The following is a 22,334-nucleotide window of genomic DNA, read 5'->3' on the forward strand; positions in this document are numbered from 1 at the left end:
TGACACAGTCATTGCCTGACTCATCTGAAAATCTGAAACAATGGCTGTGAGCATGGTAAACTTTATCACTGACAGTGTGTCATCCTCATGACCTGGAAGATGGGGAGAGGGACAGCAGGAATTCTGCCACATCAGCAGACAAATCTATGGGCGGAGCAGGAACAGAAAAGTACAGTAAACCTGACTCAGTCTCTAGCAGATACATTCAGCAACATGACTGAACTTTACACTCAGGACACTGGGTGCCTATCACATTCAATAAGGAAATGGCATCTCTCACTGCTTCTAGGCAAAAACACAGAGAAAGAATCAAATGGCAGAAAGGCAGCAAAAAAGAAGTACCAGGGTTTAAAACCAGGTTTTTAAAACCTCATCTGACCTATGTAAATACTAGCACTGCCATACCTGATTTGGGGCTGTCATGAAAGGGAAGCCTAGAAAAATAGTGTCTGCCCTTAACCTCCTGAACTATCAATTTTCCTCATCTAATACTGCAGAAAGGTTATGTTGCAGTGCCCTGCGCTTCCTCACATTTAAAGTTAGGGTAGCCAAGGGCAACAAAGACTCCTTCCTCTCCAGCCTGATAGCAGAGCTCTTCCTTCCTTTTGTTCACATGAAGAACAAACACTGAGTTGAACAATAACAGTGGATGCTTCTTTATGGTGCTCTCTTCGGCACCCAGCCCTGGTTAGCATTATCTTACCCCTGGGTTTTGTTTTAAAGGAAACTGTGAATGATATTTTCAATTGCTGGTGTTTCAACATCAACATTACCTCTACTTCCTCTGTTTTCAAGTTTCCTTATTTTACCAACAATATGTGGCACTTTGAAAAATGAAATTAAAAAAAAAGACACCAAATGAACTGAGAAAGCTTCCAGTCTGAGGCAAGCAGTAACAGAGGGCCAGTTAAACAAGTTTTCCCTGTAAATTAATGCCACACTTGGCTGCAGCCCTCGGTGGCTGAAGAGGCCCTGAATTTGCAAATTCAGTTTGTGTATTAAGTTTTCCTGTACCCTTAAGTAACAGAGCAGTAAATGGTGTCCTTCCTGAGCCCAGGCAGCTGGGACCAGCTTAGGGACACCTTACTCCCTTTGCACTCAGATGTGACAGTGGAATTTAGTTCATTCTACACCAGAGTAATCAGGGCTTGCTCTGACTTTTATCCATTACTTAAAAACCTTTCCTAGGGCACAACAAGTCTTCCAAATGAAAATTAAACTGTGACTCGGGTGGCTGCCCATTCTTGCTGCTGCTATCTTGTACTGCTAGCCAAATTGGCCCACTTGGCTATGGGTCAGTTGTGTGCCCACTCATTCCCCACATCAGCCTAACACACATTTGGAAGAAAAAGAGGGAGAAAACCTGTTTCTCAAGGAAAAGAAAGTATTCTGGGTGAATAAAAGTTATCTCTGCTAAACTCTAAAAAAGTCCTTTCCAGTGTTACTCAGCTGGAAGGACTGCCATGATGAAGCAAGGCAACAGAATTGTAGGAGAAGGCTGGCTGAAAGGCAAAGAAGAAATAACATACCTTTGAGTTCTGGTGTGCTCTGTGTGAGGACCTGCCTCACACATGAAGGTGGCTAGGATCACATAACAGAACTATCAAAGTTATGCTTTCACCATCCTGATTTAGTGCTTTTGGCTTTTACTACCACATTCAAATACATTGGCTTGATTTTCAAAGGTAATGAGCACCTACAGGTTCTAATGCCTTTGGCGACAGCTGCAGCTCTAAAAATCAGTTTAAGATAGTTTGCATATCGAGAAGAACTGAAGGAATATAAAAGGCCTATTGTGTAGATATGAGGAGTTTAAACACTGCTGATTGGTGGTCTATGAGTCCCTTCCCTTTTCAAATGAATTTCACTTCATGTTTTGTTTGGTTTTCCTGTTGATGCATCCTGCACCCTCCAGTGCTAAGCTGGTGGGATCCCACATACTTTTCCTGGCATGTGGTGTTTAAAATAAGAGACCTCAGCAATCGGATATCCTCAGCATTTCCAGCTATTGAACACAGTCATGAGTGCTGTGATCCAATTTCAGAGCAGAAGAGGAAAGATATAGAGTAATATTCTCCCTGTGCTGCTATGGGGCAGACAAAAGAAAACTAAGCAAACAGGATGTTCTGCTCCTCTGTGGACTTCAGCAAATGCCACAGCAGACAGGATATGGTCTAGCTCACAGCTAGGACTCACAGCTGCAATGTATGTGCCTGGCTGCCCAATACCTTGTTTTGGGTAATTCACTCACAGCACAAATATACCATGTAGAAAAAAGTAAAAGATGTGGTGTGCAGTTCCCACCTGTCATGTCTCAAGACTGCAGTCCTTCATCAAGCATATGCAGCCTGAAGGAGGAATTTGATATTTATATATGCTACTAAGAAAGAATCTCATTCCATCCCTAAATTCACTCACAACATCTTCACCAGTGCAACACTTGATGTTCACAACTTTGGATTTCAGCCTGCTTATTCTAAGCCTATTCACTCAATAGTAAGGTGTATCTCAGCTGAGGTCTCCACAACAGCACACAGCACTCAGTTCAGACTATTCAGACTCTAATATTCCCCAGCATTTTCTAGAAGCGTCACTCCCCACCTCTCAGCTGCTGCTTCTAGGAAGTGCACCTTCACAGAGCTTTGGATTGCATGGGAGAATGCTTCTGTAGTTGAAGAACTAGGAAGTTTAAATGAAAACAAGATTCAGTGAACAATACAGCAAAATATTTTCAACAACATCTTTAGTTGAACTGTTAATTGTAGCATCATTTGCCTTTACTTCCTCTTCACCCCTGTAGGCTTGTGCTGCCTTGCCTATGTGCTGAGCCCTAAGGCAGACCCCTAGGGTTATTCAGATGGCAAACCAAGGGACAGCCTAGGCTGCTACCCCACACTCAGCAAACTGCTGACTAGCCTCCTTGCTGCTCTTATCTCTATAATGCTTCTTTAACTCAATCTAGCCCTGAAATTTAATCTCAAAAGTTTTTCAGGGGTCTTCACAGAACTGAATGACAAAGGACCAGGTTTGGTTTCATTACAACACTAAGGAGCAGTGCTAAAGTTCAAAGGAACATTGCAGAAGATACTTTATAGTAACAGCCCAACATTATCAATTTTAGGGAATGACTGTAATGAGAAAAAGCATTTGAAGTAAACCACTGTTTGCTGAGAGGGTTTATCACATGTGCCTGTTTCTAAGAAAGTGCTATATATTCCTATTCCATCTTATCAAGATAGATTTAAGAATATATGAGAAGATAATTTAAATCTGTGACGGAGCAAGTCAACACATCACATGCAGAGATACATGAGATTGTTCAGGGTATGTTAATTCTTGAAACACAGAGAAAGTTTCAAAGAAAAACAGCACTGGGGTCAGAGCAGTGGAAGCCCTGTTTGTAAAGTGTTATCCCTATGCTAGTAAGCTTCTCCTCAGGCAAAGTTTTCCAGTTTCGATGAAGTGCTATCCAAGCGTGCTTGCCTACACAGAATTGCACTCTGGAGACTTCCAGAGTTTAGACTGTACGTAACTCTTGGATCTCCTCAGCAGAGGGAACAATAAAGTACCCAGCATTTCTCTCTGGAAAACAGGTGGTACACTTAGGGATTTTACAAGATTTTAGTAATACATAAATTCCTATAGCTGAAGAAAAGTTGCATGTATTACCAAGGGTAACTAATTTAGGTCATAGTCCTCTATTGCTAACTATATTTTCACAAGATCAAATTATATCAGTGATGGTTTCACCAAACATGTTAGAGGTGAAACCGGTACAGACATAAACTTTGAGGATAGCAAAAGAAACTTAGTTGTGCCTATATGAGAAAAGAAAAAAATCACTGAGACTTAACTGTCTTTTACCTTCATAAGCTGCACACAAAAGCATGATACTTTATTCTGGCTGAAAAACATGTTTTTGAACAGACATTTAGCTTCCTACTCATGAATGTGTTCACTTAAGAACATTAAGTCCATTTTAGGTACATTTGACCTACAAAATCTGTACAAATATGTAGCTTGAAAGATATGACATCTACATTAAATCCAGGCAATTACTAGTAAAGTCTTAGTCTTCCATGACAATGTTCAGCTCCCAGAACAATATATTGTCAAAAATCACAGACACTACCTCTAATCAACAGACAATTACACTCCTTATGTTAAAAGCCTTTTGGAAAAATGGCCATTTACTTTAGTACTATGCTGAAAACCCAGGGGAGCAGCCCACTTTGATCAGGAATCCATTACACAGAGCCTGGTAAGGAGAAGATTTCTCTGAAGTGCGATAATTTTGTCCCAGGAAGCCTATGCCAGCCTTGAAAAGAGGGGAACAGACTTACACTCTTCAGCTCATTGTTTTAACAACACTGGATTAAAAGAAATTAGTTTTGATTTGCACTTGTATAAATGAGAACAGATTTGGCACACTGCTTACACTAAAACTTTTCTCTGTATTACATTTAGTAGAACTTCAGACAAGTTAAATGCTGGCACTTCAGTTCCAATCTAGTAAAGCTTTTAGGAACATGTTTGACTTTAAGTGCAAGATAGCAGTACTGTATCTTTACATGCATTTTTAAAATTAAGCAGGTAATTCAAAGCATTGTGCTAAACTAGATTTATCCAGCATAATATCCCTGCACAAGTTAAGCTCACAGGAACAAGCATGGCCAGAAACTTTATCAATCCACTGCCTATGTACTATGCCACTATGTGAAAGGTCATGCTTACAGAGAGAAACATTTCATTTTATTGAAATTCCAGTTTGTTTGGTTTCTACTGGATCTAAACCCAAGAGGCCTCTAGTCTTCCTTCACCATTAAAATGTTTTCCTTCCATCTCATAATAAACATTTTATTTGGTTTTGCATCTGTGCCCTGTTTCTCTGCCGTCCTTCTTTTGTCAGCCATGGAGTTTAGCTCCTCCACCAAGGCTTTGGCAGTGCTGCTGCAGAGCAGTAGAGCAATTCCCACAAACCTATCTAGTGAGGACAACCTCTCCCAAGCAAACACCGTTCCTGGGCCGGGTTTAGTAACCCACTCCTCAAAATGCCATGAATTGCCTGAACAAAAGAACATTTTCATTCATGTCAGCTTTATCTGTGTGGGTGATGTTGCTGGCAGTCTTATTTTTTCTCATGCCTTACTCCCAGGACGGACTTAACCTATAAATTGATAGTGCTTCTTTGCTCTCATTATTGCAAACCTGTTAAAAATAGCAAGAGACTTTCAGTGTCCTGTGGGGAATACAGCAAAAACGGTTCCACCCCACAGAGATTCTAACAATGATCAGTTCATCTTTATCCCTCCAATAGGGCTGGAAATCACCAGTGGCACTGCAAATCTTTTACCATCTCAATAGCAATGCACAACTCTATTCCCATTAATCTGTCTCCCACCCATTCACACATGAAGTACAACCCTGCTTCATTTTACAGATTATATCCATGTTGCTCCAGACAAAGGTCACTTTATAGTTACAGTTCTTCAATTGAATAAAACCTTTTGATGCAGTAAATCATTGTCTTTCACTGTTCAAACCCACACAATACAATACAAATAATGCTGGCCTTTCTTTCAGAATTCCTTTTCTACCTCACTACTTGTTTCTTTACAAAATAAAATGAGGCACTTTTCACTTGCTTCAGCCATAGAAATTAGTTATAGCACTTTGGAGACAGTTTGCCATACTGCACTACAAACCCAGACCCTATGCTATTTTGAGATCAAAATGAGCCTCTTTCATTACCTTAGTGACAAATAAAACATAATGTACTAAGGTTTCCCTAGATTTAGCTGTTACTAGATCTTTTCCCTTACTACTGTGAAACTTAAAAGACACTCTCTTCCACATTCTTTTGTTTCTACATATAATAAGTTACCTGCCTCAATAGGACACTACATGCAAGGTGAGTACATTTGTGTTCAGACAGGTTGTGTGCAGTGAAAAAGAGGGCAGCAGAAAGGGTGGATTAATAAATTAACTATCCAGTCCTGTAGCACAGCCCCCAAACTCTTCCCTTTAGCAATACAAGGTATTCTATTCTTTCTTTGAGAAGTAAGGGGAGCCAGTCAGCAGGAGACATAACATTTTGAGGTTAAATTTATAGCCAGTTATACTTTCAAAAAGGAAGAGTAAAACATAGCAAGATAAATCATTATGCCAAGTACACTCATGAAAAATGGCAACCATTTAACAGTATTACTGCTTATTTTTAGCACTGAAGGTCATTACAAGAACTGAGGACAAAAGCTGAAGGCAGACAAATTCTAATCTGAAATACAGAACAAGGGTTTTGCAGCAAGGTAGCTAAAACTTGAAAACACTGTGAGGCAAACCAGGTACCTGAAGGAAACATGTGTGATATATGGGAGGTCAGTTTGGATGAACTGATAATTCTATCCATCTTTAAACCCTATGAAACTGAAAATATATCATTATTCAAAAGCACATCCTAGCTCGCTAATATAATTTGCCTTATGTTTTCAGTGCTTCTGAGTTTTTCCATGAAGGGCAATGTTAATCACTTAGTTAAAGCATTCAGTCCCAAAAGACTCTTCAGCTGGCAGACAGCCACCGTGTCCCTGTCTCTTTTTGCAGCACCATCCTCTTGGTAACAGAAGGCATTTGCTTAAGTAAGATGGAATGAGACTTCCACAAACATCTGAGTTGTTGGCAGGTAACAGCTAGGCTTCTTGCCTACTTGTATTTATACCCCAGAACACTGCTGCTTTGAAAGCTAGGCTTGGATGATCACCCACAGCATACAGGTTCAAATCAGTTTCATTCAGCCTATCTTTTTCGCGTATGTGTGCACAAAGCTAAGTAGCATCTTCTAGTTCAGCTGGCCTAATCCAGCAGTGCTACATTCAATTTCAATGAAACTACAATTAGGCAAGAGCAGCTCAAAATTTCTTCTGTTGTACCAGAACAGAATTACCAGTTAGCAACTTCCAATTAAAACAGAAGTTATTTCATAGCCAAGGAGAAAAATAATGTTACAACTTTTAATCTTAATCAAGTAGATCTGGAGCTCTTTTAATTGGATTCTTCTTTTTAACAGTATGACTCCACTCACTGCCACTGATATATTGAAATAGGGAAGCGACAGCAAGTTCTTAGAACAGCAAACACAAGCTGACAGTAAAACTTCCAATATTTTGCAGTGCTTGATCCAGATTTCTGCCTTTTTGTCTAAGATCTCTACAAAATAGAGATTGGCTGTCAGACTGGATTCTACACTCACAATTCAGGTTCATCAAAGAGTGACACTGGCAGAACATAACATGACACTGCATTGCAATGTAAAGGCAACTGAGGGTATTTTTAGGGTTGCCCACCCCCCCCTATAGCACAGAGCAATTTGAAGCAATGAAAGGAGGAGGCTGCAGACTTTTCTTTGCTAAATTTATGATTGTCCAATCTTGCTTTTCAATTATCACATTTCATTTCTCTAGTCTGAAAGTAGAAATAAGAGAATGAGTGCATAAATGGATTCTCTTAATCCCTGAACACTTCAGATTTATAAAAGCAAAGAAGTTTTCTCCAAGGGACCCTTGGGCAGCCTGGAGATCTCCTCTGACAATAAAAGTGAAGCAGTTCTGCCTTCACTAGGGTCTCCTCCAAAAATTTCTGTGCTTACACTGAGGCCATGAGATGCAAAGATACCAGGGAAACAGAGCAGCAATTTACATTGACAAAGAGGATTTTGATACACTCCTCCAAATGGGGCAGCATTACCATCTTAATAGCCTTTTGCTCTCAGCCCTCTTCCTGAGGACGCTGGAGATTTTTGCAAATGGAGAACAGTTCCGCTTCCCATTTTAACTGCAACAATAGCAGAAGGGCTCCTTAAACTGCATCAAATAGCAGCCTGTGAAATCCCTAACTAGCCGCTGCCTCTCCTGCCGTTTTATTATCCTCCAGCCCACAGAACAAAGCGGGGGGGAGCTCCTCCTCTTTTTTTTTTAATTTTTTTTAGCCTATTCCACACATCCTAATCCCTCAGAGGTGGCAATGGAAATTGCTTGTGGAACTGTTAAATCACACTTTCACTTTGTCTTTCATTCCCCATTCACCCTCGCTAATCAGGGAGCTTCCAGCCACATTTTCCGATATCAATTTGTTTATGGCCTATTGGTTAATGGTCCCGAGATGGGACCCCCTGAGTAAAATGAAAGAATCCTGGGCACTTCAGCCAGCTGCTGCTTCTCACCAGTTCCCACATCCACCCACTTGTTCCCATCAGGCACCCTCAGTGTGCTCTCCTCCTGACACCAAGGGAATTAAACTACAAAGGCTGAATGGGAGAGGTGCCTTTGCGGCCAGGCTGGGGACAGATCCCGCTGGTCAGCGCCTTGTGGTGTCCCTCAGGCAGGCACCGGCTGGCCCGTGGCTGCTTGCCTGGCTGTCATCTTACCTTGCATCCAGCTTCCCTTTGGAAAGAAGCACCAAGTACAATTTCCAGAAAACCTCTAGCCTCTCTAGAACACGGAAGCCTGGTGCCACTTTCTGCATCTTATCCAAACCAGACATTTCCTGGTGATTTGCTCACTTCCTGTTTCCACAGAAATAATGATCACTGAAATGTGGGATGAGACCATGCAATATTACTTTTACAAATCAGTGAGATGGTTCACGTGTAAGTGCTTACAAGTCTCTGTAAAAGAGTCTGGGGAACCATACCCTTCCTTGCTACCCATCTTGGAGATAAATATCAAAAATAGAAACATAATGATGTAGCCAGAAACTAATCAAGGGCTCACACAGAGAAGACGGTCTTGTTGCCTTTCAAAATGCACAAAGAATGCCTGATATCAAGACATCAATTACTTAAAGAAATCCAAACTGCTATTTTATCTGTTTGTAGAAAAATGGCAAATGATGTTTTAAAATATACCCCAGAAACATATGGGTATAGGGAAAAGAGCAATTGCCACACTTTTAATCCAGTGATATCCTTCTATCAGAATGCTGCTCCATCATTTTTGCAACCAGGCCTCTTTGTTCTTTAAAGGTATGGTTCAGTCTTGGGAAAGCTATATTCATGGCTCACAGAAAAGAGCTGAAAAATTAAGATTGTCTCTGAACAAATTCTCTGTTTCTGAAATGGGAAAACTCAACAAAATTGATCTATGAATGTTTGTCAAAAAGTAAGATGTTTGTTGGGATAAATAGGAAAAGAAGGGAAGAGATTAATTTCCCTCTTTGCTGTGTCTAAAAGTACATGATTCAGGACACAGCCAGGAGGAATTCTAGTTCCCTGTCAGCATGGTAGTAATATCCAGCTTTTCAGTATACCACTTCATATCCTAGAGAATTTGAGGATAATTTAAGACCATAGGGCATTAGCATTAAAATTATCACAAAAATAGAAAACAGATATTTATTCCTTGTATTTTTAAGGATGCCAAGCCATTTGCTAAAGAAGAACCATTTTTTAGAGCATGTTTTAATGATAGATGGGTATGTTTATCCTAAAGAAACCTATCCCACAGGACCCAAACCATTCCACTTTACCTTGGAGAAAAACAAGGAGCCCAGGTTAATAATTTCAAGGCCCATTTCTAGATCCATGGCAATAGGCAAGAACTAATTTAGTGTAATCCAAGAAAAAAGCAGTGAATTCAGTAGAATAATCCCCTAGTTAACAAGAATGTTTAAATGTGTGGGGCTTTAATTCAGTATGAACAGCATCATTTTCAACAATAGTTGTTGTTACCTACATTCAGTCTGCTTAAAATACTAATAGAAAAGGCAAAATAACCAATGGTCTGGTCTTACCTTGAAGAACCAAGCCTGATTTCTCAATGGTGTAGAAAAAAGTGGAGAATGGAGCAACAGGGGATTTAGCAACCAGGAGCTGCAAAGCAAATACATTATGTAAGTATGCATCTGTATAACATACTGATCAAAGCTCAAATCTGCAAAAACTTCTCACCAGATTTAACTTTCAGAAGTAATAAAGCATACTTCAGAAATAACATGAAGTTATTGATCTAGCCCTGTCACTTCTAAGTAGTTAAGATATTCTGATACACATATATAGAACACGCTGCAATTTTAAAAGGATTTACAGGTCCTAAAAAAACACCATCATGAAAGCAGTACATTTTGCTTGTCTTATTGGCATCCTGTTAAGCTTAACCATTCCTGCTGGTTCAGGCTTTTGCACTCTAAGACGATTTTGAATAAAACTGCTACTGCCATATACAGGTATATGATACTGTGAATACTTTGTGAATACTCCAAGTAGGAAAACTGTAGTAGCTGTAGTAGCACTTTCCCCTCTTCCATGTTAATTACCATTCTCTGTGGGATTATCTTCTGGAGAAAAGAGGGGCAAGTCACATCCCACATGCCTGATGCACTCTAACAAAACCTGAATTCCCTTGCCTGTGATTATCACAGAATCACAGAATAAGCTGAACTGGACGAGATGCACAAGGTTCATCTAATCCAACTCCCAGCTCTGCACAGGACCATCCCCAGGAGTCACACCATGTACCTGAGGGCATTTTCCTAAACACTTCTTGAAGGAGCTTGATGCTGTGACCACAGCCCTGGGGAGCCTGTTCCAGTGCCCAAACACCCTCTGCATGAAGAGCATTATTCCAATAGCTAACTTAAACCTCCCCTGACACAACTTCAGGCCATTTCCTCAGGTCCTGTCTCTGGTCACCACAGAGACAGCAGGAGGAAGACTGCCAGGAAGAAAGCAGAGTGAAGAGGAGTTGCCTCCAGGTGCTTCACACACTCCCTCAGCTGTAAAAATACAAGAGAGAGGATGGAGTGGAAAAATGGTGCAAACACTCAGGTAGTTTCCCACAACAGCTGGCTGTTTAATTGGAAAAGCCTGAAGTGAATCAGTTACAATTCTGACATCTAAAGTCAAATTTTGGCATTCCATGCACTACTATGCACATAAATACGAACATATACATGCATGTGCACTACGCATGCATGCACATGGATAGACATTCAAATAACTCTATGTACATTCTAGTACTGCATTTTTATTCAGTTACAGTATGTGCACAGCTATGCATAGCAATGAAAAACTATAATAAAACACTTCCTTTCAGCAGCACCTCACAGGCCCCTCTGAAAGGCACAGCTACATCTGAGACACCAAATTAGCTTCCTTTTCGGTGAAATGGAAACAGCTCAGAATATTCAAAGATATTGCTTTATTTTGAATGTTTGCCCAGTGAGAAATGAACCTTTAAAGCACAACTGCCCATTTCACAACCAGATAGAGTACAGAGAATTCTTTTTATAACATCAAACTACAGTATTTAACATAACATTAAAAAATAAGTAAATATGTATTTACATTTGTTTTTCAAGCAAAATCAAAAAACTGTAAAAGTTCATTGCAAACTATCCTCTAGCTAGAACAGTCAACATAGAGCAGGTTCTTACATATAGACAAGGAACTTACATAGCATGTAAGGAAATACATATCAAAAAAAGAAAAAGTTATTTTGAAGGCCAGGAAGTGGAAGTATAAATCAAGGATTACTAAAAATCAGGTAATGTTGTCTCCGGAAATACAATTAACAATAGCAAAAAGTAAATAAAAGTTGAATTTATAATGAAATTACATTGGGATAGTAATTAAATATATTCCTAGATATCAGTGGAAAAAGAATTCCACAAGTAGGACAAAACTGAAAAAGAAGAAAAGGCAGGTAAGGGGAATTTATCCATATCACATTGATATAGAAATAACAACTGAGTGGAATGAAAAATCCAGGAATTCAGCACATTCAGCAGAAATAGATAATCACTATCAGGAAACCATTCTAAGAAACAGCATGTGAATTTAAGTCTGAGAGCTTATTTGTCACTTTCCTATGAACTTGAAGATGATGCAACATAACTGAGAACCAGCAAACTTAGGCCCCCTAAAAGAAGAGAAAAAAAAAAAAAGTAAACTAGTGAGTGGATGCATGTAACCTGATAGTAATATGCAAGGCTTTAGAAGAAAATTTGAAGTGAGGAATAACACAACTTGGACACAGGACTCAGAGGCATAGTAAGTAATTTTGCTGATGATACTAAATTGTGAGGAGCTGTTGACTCACTCTGAGAAAGGGAGGTCCTGCAGAGAAACATTGAAAATTTAAGGGACTGGACAATCACCAAGTTTAACAACAGCAAGTGCTGGGTTCTGTGCCCAGGATGGAGCAATGCTGGATGGAAGGGCAGACTGGGGAACGAGAGTCTGGAGAGCAGCACTGCGGAAAAGCACCTGGGGCTCCTGGTCCATGGCAAGCTGAACAGAGTCAGCAGTGCCCTGGCAGCCAGGAGGGCCACCTGTGTCCTGGGGTGCATCAGACACAGCATCACAGCCAGGCAAGGGAGGGGATTGTCCCCTCTGCTCTGAGCTGGGGCAGCCTCACCTCCAGTGCTGGGGGCAGTTCTGAGAGCCACAGTGTAAGAAGCATACAAAGCTGTAAGAGAGTGTCCAAAAAGATTGTGAAGCATCTTCAGGGGACTACGTATGAGGAGCAACTGAGGTCGCTTGGACTGTTCAGTCTGGAGAAGAAGAGACTGAGGGGTGATTTCACTGCAGACTACAACTTCCCCATGAGGGGAGGAGGAGGGGCTGGCACCAATCTCTTCCCTCTGGCAACCAGTGATAGGATGGAATGGCTCACGTTGTAGTAGAACAGGTTTAGGTCAGATACTGTAACAAAACTCTTCACCTGGAATGTGCTTGGGCATTGGAAGAGGCTTCCCAGGGAAGTGGTCACAGCACCAGCCTTACAGAGTTCAAGAAGCATTTGAGCAACACTCTCAGGCACAGGGTGTGATCCTCAGGCTGTCCTGTGCAGGGCCAGGAGCTGGACTCTGTGATCCTTATGAGTTCCTCCCAACTCAATATATTCTATTATTCTATGAACTAAAGTCTTGGAAAATGGGGTAAAAGAAAACATGGATGTCATGCCAGACATACATGACATCCTTCTTTGATTTTTTTTTAGAAGTCTGATATAAATTTGGACTCATCTCTTCAGATCTCTGTAAAGCTTTCAACAATGCTAAATGGTTACTGGTAATGAAGAAAATAAGGATAAGCACAGGAACTGTAAGACAAAAGGAGAAACAGTTATTGGAAAGAAGACACTTCCTGGGTGCACCTGATATTAGTATCTCACTTAGATCGACCCACAAGGTGAGGTGGTCAAGACACTGACAGACCCAGTTGTACGGTGCACCACCACATACACCTGGTAAAACCAGGGACACCTGGGTGTTTCTGCACAAGACACCAGCAAGGTTTCATCTGTGAGACCATGTACTGTACAGGTCACTTATGAACCCAAACTGCAAGAGAGGGGCTGTATGCTGGTGAGGAGACTGGAGTGCTCATCTGAGATGGCACTAGAAAAACATTAGCTCAGTGAATCTGGCAAAAATGAAGGCTGACAGTGTCTTTGTGTGTAAGTGAATGGGGAGAGAGGAAATGAGAGAATGAAGCAGGAAGAAAGAGAAGAACTTCTCAAACTGACAACACTGCAGAAGAACAGATTTGCAGCAATGAAGACATTTTGGCTGGAAATTTTAAAGTTCATAACTATCAGTAAAGTGAGACTGTGAAAGAGCCTTCAACTCAAAACAGGCAAAGCTAAAAAGTTAATCTTTGTTTTTAGGATTCAGATTAAAATATTTATGACAGGGATATGAAGCAGTGCCTCGGGAGCACTTCATGACCTGTTAAGTCTCTTCAAGTCCTATGGGCTTCCTGACAGCAACAAAGCCCTGCCAACCAATCTTTTATGCTGATAGAACTGACAGAGTTGGAACAATGCATGCTAACAATGTCCTTTGATGGCTGACAGGCAACTAAGGATCTTTGTGATGAATAAACCAAGAAAAAGTTGCTGGTTTTCAAATACAGAATTTGTCATTTAAAGTCTTCTCATCTATGTCTTCTGGTGAGCATTTGCTTCTGTCCATGAGATTCCTAACAGCCACCTGAGGATGTGGAGAATAAATGGGATCTTCCAGAATAATTCAGAAATAGGCAGCACAGGCACACTAGGAATTTATAAAACTCACATATATTCAAGTATATGTCTTGTTTCAATTTCAAATCACTCCTGGCTGAAAACTGGGGAGAGTACAGAGAGATGTGTTATGTGAACCTGGATCTGAATTCAGAATTATTTAATAACAAGCTGAAACACAGATCTCTTTCCATAATCTTACTTTATAAAACTTGAGATCATGAAGCAAAATTTTCAGTCCAACATAGAAGATTTCCTCAGTTCCTTTTTCACTTCAGGAAAAGAAAGGAAAATAGAACTCCACTATCGTTCTTGACGTATGTAAAGGAATTTATTGCACTGTTTCCTAGCCAGATAAGTGAAAGACACACCTTTAGTGATAAGCACTATTTAATCATGGAATCAAAAATAAATCCAGGCCCCACAATTTTATTTTCTATTAACACTTCAGTGCAGTTAAAATTGAACCAAAAGTAGTACACATTTTGAGATGAGTAAACAGTAATGGTAAGTAATAGGCTAAAGAAATTAACAGGCATTTCGATTACAAAAAATATTTTAAAATAGTAAAATTAATAGAAAACAGACATTAAAAAATGATGAAACAGTACTGAGCCTTTCTAATTTATCCTATGATACTTCCAAAATGCTCTCCATGAGCTACCCATGAGCTTCTGGAATGGAGTGTAAAATCCATCTGCAGTTATAATGCTGCTGTCCCTAGAAAGCAATTTCAAGTTTTGCCAAGTCCAACCTCTATAAAATGGTCAAATCTTAGTTTCCTTTCTTTTCTTTCTAGCATCACATTTCTCTGTCAAGAGTTTTGTAATAAATATTTATTATTTGACAACAATGTAGAATAAATGTTAAATGACTGAAAAATAATTTCTGTCATAAAGCATGCTAAGAACACAAAGGTATTGTGTAAGAGGAAATATATCACCTTGATGAAAAGTGAATAGAAATTGGATAGATGCCATTAGATTAGATAAAGGAAGATAAATGTAAGACAAGCAGAGCAGCTGAAAAAGAATTGATGATGACAGCAGAAATATTGTACATTAACATTTGTTTTAGTTAGGGAAAACATTTTTAATAATACATTTTATTGTTTATGAGCTCTAAGGAAGAGATGAATCACAGAATTGATTGCAGAAGCCCAGCAGAAAATAGTAATTATTGGGACAACACCTCCTGTCAATAGCAAGGAAAGTAATGAATTGGAAAAGGTATTGCATGAACTTTCAGAAGGCTTCTGACAACCAGAAATCAAGCCAATGTTCTGCCGAAAAAAAAAAAGTAAAGATGATGAAGAGGGCAGAGTCTTATATCAAATTACTTATCAAAATGCCAGGATAATAAACTACCAAACAGTGAAATAACAAGATGATTTTGACTAAGCTATCAGCTCTCACGTGACTGAAAAATTATGATTTTATATTGGAAAGTGAATGATTTTAACAAAACTAATGGACTAAGATATTTCAATGAAATATTTGAAAAAATCATCTGTATTAACATTTAATACATAATTTCCATTTAGATTGGAAAGAACCACTAGTGTTCCTATTTTTTTATGGAAGCTATTACAAGAAATTGATTTTTAGCAATGACTAAGGAACATAAATAAAACAATTTGAAACTTCCCTTAAAGTATGTCAGTTTCTTATCAATGAACATATTCTTCTCTTTTTATTTTATTCTATTTCAAGCTTTTTCTTACACTACCTTTTCCTCTTGACTCTTATTATTCTTGTCTGTTGTACTGACAAAATGCATATAACATGCACTAGGGACTGAATGAAAAGCAAATCCACATTTACAGTCAATAAATAATTTAGAATTCAGGTCTACTGACTGAATACCAGAGACCTGTGAAAGAAGTCTGGCTCTCATGACTCTTGTGGCTCTTGCTAAAACAATGCTGGCTTGCTGGGACATTTTGCTACATCTTGTTGCTGTCCTATTGCAGTGAACAAGCTTTGCTAATAGCTGGTGCATTTCAGCAGAACTCTTCAATAACACCATGTTCCCTTGAAAGAGCATGAGAATTGAGAAAGAAGCCTACACCATTGACAGGGTCACTCAACAGCAAAAATATTCTCTCTCAAGGCTTGATTAGACTCATGTACTAATAAAATCAGTGCTAAGCTAAACAAATCTTTCCCATAATTGTGCCAAATTGACTGGGTGGACAATCTGCACGCCAGAATTTCCCCTCTTATTGTAGACCAGAAGAGTTGTTTTTTCAGCTGCAACAGAGCCCAGGAAAAAGCCAGGAAGGAAAACAACAAAGTTGATTTTGCATCAGATATCCCAGTAGACTTCATAACTGTTTTTTCTGCCCTCCTTTCTGCTACTTCTTAGGCCCAGCGTGCCGGAATTTGATATATTCTAGAAATGAAAGCAGCAGTCCTTATTCTGCAGATCATTTACTGTTGAGCAGGAGTTGCAACCCAGTTCCCAGGGCCATCTCAGTCCCACAGCTCACACTGCCTTCAGCCCGCCAGAAAGGTACCCAAGCAGAGAAGTGAGAGTTCCCTAAAGGGCACCAATTTAGGCTTCACAGAGTTGTTCCCACACTCCCCCTTTTTGAAGCATCCTTTAGGGCAATGGGATTTTTACAACATAAGAGAAAAAAATGGTTGTGTTTCCTGCCAAGCCTTACCAAACATCAATGCGCATTGGACCTTGGAGCTCTCTCTCCCACCATGGGTTCTGATTCAACTTGGGAGATAACTGCTTCTTGTTGCAGAAACAGAGTGACCCTAATGCCTTTCCAGTGTTATGGTGGAAAAAAAAGTGTTTAGGTCTCCTGCAATCATTTACTAAACTCATGAGATATTCCTATAAACAATAAACTGATCTCTGATGGCAAATGGTTCTTCAGATAACAACATTTTGCACTTACATGGTGCTTAATCTATAGATTTTAAAAAGACCTTAGAAGGGTGGGGAAAAAATAACCCCATTATGCACTTGGGTAAATTGAAGCTCATAAATTAAATACAGTCCTAAAGATTTTATAGCTGATATCAGTAACAAAATCTGAATAACATTATTAAATCCTATTGCCTTCACTGTAGATTTTGACTTTATCAGGATGTTTTCTTGTGAAAACAGTTATTCCTTTTTTTGCATCTTCCTCCAAATCTCACTGCAAGCAAAGGCTCTCTATGCACAGATTTTCCCCTTTCAAGCAAAAAAAGCTCAGCCACTCCAGCTGTACTGTCTGCACTCACACACTTAGTAAGAAAGGCTACAGGCTAGGTGGGCTGTGCAGTTATCGGGAGTAAGGAGGTAAGCCAGACAGGCTGAGGAAAAAGAGATATATGCTGTCATTCTTCAGTCTTCCCAAACATCTAGAGCCCACACATGTATGGAAAGGAAAGGAAAGGAAAGGAAAGGAAAGGAAAGGAAAGGAAAGGAAAGGAAAGGAAAGGAAAGGAAAGGAAAGGAAAGGAAAGGAAAGGAAAGGGAAAGGGAAAGGGAAAGGGAAAGGGAAAGGGAAAGGGAAAGGGAAAGGGAAAGGGAAAGGGAAAGGGAAAGGGAAAGGGAAAGGGAAAGGGAAAGGGAAAGGGAAAGGGAAAGGGAAAGGGAAAGGGAAAGGGAAAGGGAAAGGGAAAGGGAAAGGGAAAGGGAAAGGGAAAGGGAAAGGGAAAGGGAAAGGGAAAGGGAAAGGGAAAGGGAAAGGGAAAGGGAAAGGGAAAGGGAAAGGGAAAGGGAAAGGGAAAGGGAAAGGGAAAGGGAAAGGGAAAGGGAAAGGGAAAGGGAAAGGGAAAGGGAAAGGGAAAGGGAAAGGAAAGGAAAGGAAAGGAAAGGAGAAAAGGGTGGATTGAAACAGGGCGTGCTTAAGATGCTCTGAGCACTAGAGAGGGAACTATGAGAAGCAGGGCTACAAACATGCCCCAGTACTGGGAGTAGATGTGGAATCCCTACTGCTTTTATAGATGCAAAAAAAAAACCCCAACCCCCCCCCCCCCCGAAAAAAAAAAACAACCAAAAAACACCACCAAAAAGAAAAACTCCAAAAAAACCCAAAAAAACCCCACCAATCATCATTTGGATTAAAAATATTTCTTAGGAAACCATAATTTAATTTGTGTCATATAGAGCACTTGAGAGATGTGCTTCTCTGAAGTCCAGCTGTTTGAAAAAGTTTTCATCAAGGCCAGGGTAAAGGGCCAAAACTCAATAAAATTCTTTATAGAGCACTTTAAGTGGATTGTATCTCCTCTTTCCCCACAAGAAAATCCCACCTAGAGGAAACTGTTTAGGAATAAGTTTCCTTTCTAGTACTTTATGGAAAAGCAACAATGGCAGCTAGAGATGGTTTATGAGAGGCATTCCATAAACCCAAACCAATTAGTGCAGAAAAGTAGGCAAGCAGAGTTTGTGTACATCCTAAAAATGTCCATTAGCACACATCTGGAAAAAACAGCAGAGTGAATGGACTCAAAAGGCAACTGACCATCCTGCTGTCATCTCATTCCCTCAAAATTCAGCAGCACATCTGTTTATATTCTTTTAGTGCGATACATATAGATTTCATATATTAAAAACATTGCTAAGAGTGCAAAGCCAAGAATACCCTGTTTATCATCTTGAGAAAAAATGAGGGAGGGAGAAATGTAGATGCACTTAAGACATTTTTACAGGGAAAACAGCAACTATGGATGCTAATTTGAATAAGAAAATTAATGAAGATAAAGTCTTCAAAAGCTCAAGGGAAAACATGCAATGGATTCAGCATGTGAGAAAGAATTCAAAAATATCTCTATCCTGAAATATCAGCATGACAATTACATTAACAAATTTAAATTACTATCAAAGAGATCAAACTTTCTCAGCCAAATTCCAACAGATTACCTTCAATTATAAGAGTCAGTGCTAGTGCGTAGCAGAGCTTTTGAAGTATTCAAAACAATCTCTAGAAATCATGAAGCTATGTAAAAATAGCCAAATTTCAGATAAATCACTTCTTGTCTTTTTGTTTCATCCTAGCAATAACTTCCAGGATGTGATTATATTATCTTTTGTGTAAGCTTAGGCAGACCACTTCAACTTCTGTACTCCATTCTCAGAAGAGGTTAATGAATAAAAATTAATTCTATACCTCTGTATTTCTTATGTGAAATTATTTAGGCTGCTTACATTCTTAGTTCTAGCTTACATTTATGTTAAGCATGTGTTCCTAACTCAACTACCAATAATTTTATTATTTATGCTAGATATTCATCTTGAAGTACCAGAAATTCTGGGACATCATGGTCTTGCCCATGGTAACACAAATATGTGATAACTTCAAACAAAAGTGAGGATTACTTGTCCAGTGTGAAGATTAGAAGTCCAAGTGAGACAGAAGCATTTTGTGGTACTTTTTACTGTTCTTTTCTGAATCAGATCTCAGGCAGACCTGGCTTGATGATGTTCTGGCCATAAACTTTGTTATTCTAAGAGCACCCAATAGTAGCCAGTGACCATGCTTGCACTTTGTGCAACCACAAATTCTTCCCCAAGCAGAGGTCAATTGAGTTGCTTAGGTGGCGAGAGGTGGACAGATGGTTGAAAAGCTGACCTAAAGAGACACCATGCAAAGAAGCTGAGATGCTGAGATTCTGCTTTTCGACACCAGACACAACAGGCCATTCAGGAGGCAGTACTAGTGTCTGAGCTCCAAACCCTCAATGTCTTAATGATGGCACTAGACACTCTCAATGGCTGTGGACAAAACAGGACTTTTTACAACAGAAAAAAAAAAAAAAAGCTCTCAGAGCAGTTTGTTAGCGCAGTTCTTCCTATAGTAATGAATAACAGTCACAGGCAATGACTCCAATAAAAACAAACCATCATTGCATGCACATGTGGCTGGGCTTACTCCCACAGGAGACATTCAATACTTGCAAAGGAAAGAAATGGAAGGAAAACAAACAAAAGAAGGAGATAGAAATGAAAACCAAGAATCTTTTAAGAATAGAGAAGAAACAGAGAGGACAAGTCAGGAAATAGGACACTGCAAATCTCAAGCCTGCTACATGTGGCTGGCTTCAGGTGTTCCTCATAAAAAGCAATATAACGTCAGGAACTGGGAATCAGGATTCATGAGTATTCTTACTAACTTTGCCACCGCTTTTTGAGCAACTATGTGAAAACAGTACCTGGACATAAGACATCTGTAACAACTTTACTGTATTAATTTTCTGCCAGGTAGGCACAGCTCCAGAGGTACCCTACTTTCCTGTACCCAAAGGCAGCAATCCAGAAGGATCAATAAGCAACAGTTGTGCTATCTCTTTTCAGTGGGGTCCATTCCTCCCCCTCTCATAAAACGAGAACAAAGGCATGTGTTTTGGCTGAGCCTGTCCAGGCAGTTGCTAGCAACAGATGACCAGTCTGCAAATTGTTTCAGCTTTTGTGGTGTGCCAAACATTGGATTTCAAGTGAGAGAGGTCAGCATGAAATATGTAGTGCCATTAAGGCGTGGTTTTAGCATCAGGCACTATAATGAGGAGCTCTGAGTATCCTTGGACAGAGTAAACATAACTTCAGTGAAAGAAAATAATCAAAACCTCAAATGAGTATCAAAGATAAACATAGACAACAAAACCAAAACTATCCAAGGTGAACTGTCCTGATGTGCTCCAGAGCAACAACTGTCCTGAACGCAACAGGCCAAATCTAACAAAATGCTGCTTTTCCTTACCTATTCTTTTCCCAGACTGCCAGCACATTCCTGAGCCCTTATACTCAGAGAGTCTTTTCTTGCCTGATGTACAGAACTTAACAATAACTTCAGTGGCAGGGAACTGCATTACCCAGGCAAACAGCAAGTTTTAATTGGAAAAGAAAATTAAATCCCACATGTGTATTCAAATGGTGTCTGAACTGCAGCAGCATAGCCAGGGAACTGGAGAAAACCAGGCTGCCTCCAGTTTACTTTGCTGAAGTCAGACTTCTGGTGAAACTTCCCCTGGGTGAAATACAGGGAGGGTATGCAGGGTAGTCAGCTCCCTTCAGCTCATGAAACACCAGATCCTAAAAAATTCCTTTCCCCAGAAGCATTTTCTGTCTCTCTGCTACATGCCCTGTTCCCTAGTTTGTAAAATGGATTTTGTCAACTTTTCTGTTTCCGAGTGTCCTGATTTTTCCAGTGGAGACTCCTCTATAGGCCAGGAAACTTCACAAGAACTTGGCCATGATAATAGCCTATGCAATAATACTTTTGAGGCTCAAAGGCCTGATAATTGTCCAATGTGAAGGCTAATTCAGAAGAAAATGCTTGTAGCTTTTACTAAGCAGGAAAGCAGCCAGCCAGCAAGAGTGTCCTGCTTACCATAATAAAACAGTGCCAAGAAAAGGGATCTGAGGATGGTGCTGTGGCTGGATAAAGTAGTTGGGCAACATAAACACAGACTCCTATGGGAATTCTCTTATGTGGTAACTTGTGGTCACTCATGAGATTCATAGTATACCAGTACTGAGAAGAACAGAAAATCGTTTACGTAGCTTTTCAGAGCCTTTCGTACTGTTCCATTTCACTCCAGTTCTGCAAATAAGAAAAAAGCTGAAGGATACAATACTTATTTACGACCCATACTGGAACACTGCTTTATCCCAGAGATCCCATGTCCCAAATAGTGGAGGACTCCTAAGGGAGTACCAGTACAATAGCATCAGAGCAGCTCTTCTGGCTGCTTCCACCCAGCCTGCCAGACATGGCTGGAAGCAATGGGAGCAGTGGGGAGCACAGCTCAGAAGCCAGGAACTGCATGTTCAGACAGAGATGCCACTGGCTCCTCTGCCCATGCCACTGCACAGAGCAAATCAGCTCAGTGTAACTCAGCAGCACAACATGAGGAATGTACATTAAGTAAGTAATTACCACCTGCATTGCCATCATGATTTATCACTTTCACTATTCTTTGAATGTCTATAGTAATTTTAGCAACACAGTTATCTTCCACAGATAAAAAAGTATCTGCTGTAAATTCAACTTCAATGCCTGTTTCTAATATGTCTCCAATCTTTATTTAAACAATACTCATTCCTTCTTTAACTTCCTTTTGGTTTTCTAAATTATGAAAAACACTAACATTATTACTTATAAATGGAAAGAAAATTAATCCATTATAAAACAGCATCAGAAGTGGGGTCTTCCTATTCTCCACTCACAGGTTTTGAATGTCAGTAAAGTGTCAAGTGACTCAAGTGTCTTTCCTTCAGGTAAAGGCCTAATCCTAAAATCCCAGACCTGGGCCAAAAAGCTTGGGATTCAACCAAGTAAAAGTCCTAGATCATAGCATAAATATTTTT

The 22,334-nt window shown here is 39.8% G+C and overlaps 1 protein-coding gene across 8 annotated transcripts in view; it reads right to left on the reverse strand.

The window, feature by feature from the left end:
* The window catches only part of RAD51B (RAD51 paralog B), a 424,230-nt gene that overhangs the window by 147,245 nt on the left and 254,651 nt on the right, over positions 1–22,334 (reverse strand). For all 8 annotated transcript variants that reach the window (XR_012056345.1, XR_012056346.1, XR_012056347.1 and 5 more), the window contains exon 10: positions 9,787–9,865. Coding sequence is in view for 4 of the 8 variants with exons in the window: in XM_072930101.1 (XP_072786202.1) it covers positions 9,787–9,865 (79 nt within the window). In the remaining 4 variants the exon portion in view is untranslated. The remainder of the gene's footprint in view (positions 1–9,786; positions 9,866–22,334) is intronic.

Source organism: Taeniopygia guttata, chromosome 5 (genome assembly GCF_048771995.1).
Source record: "Taeniopygia guttata chromosome 5, bTaeGut7.mat, whole genome shotgun sequence".
Classification (NCBI taxonomy): Eukaryota; Metazoa; Chordata; class Aves; order Passeriformes; family Estrildidae; genus Taeniopygia; species Taeniopygia guttata.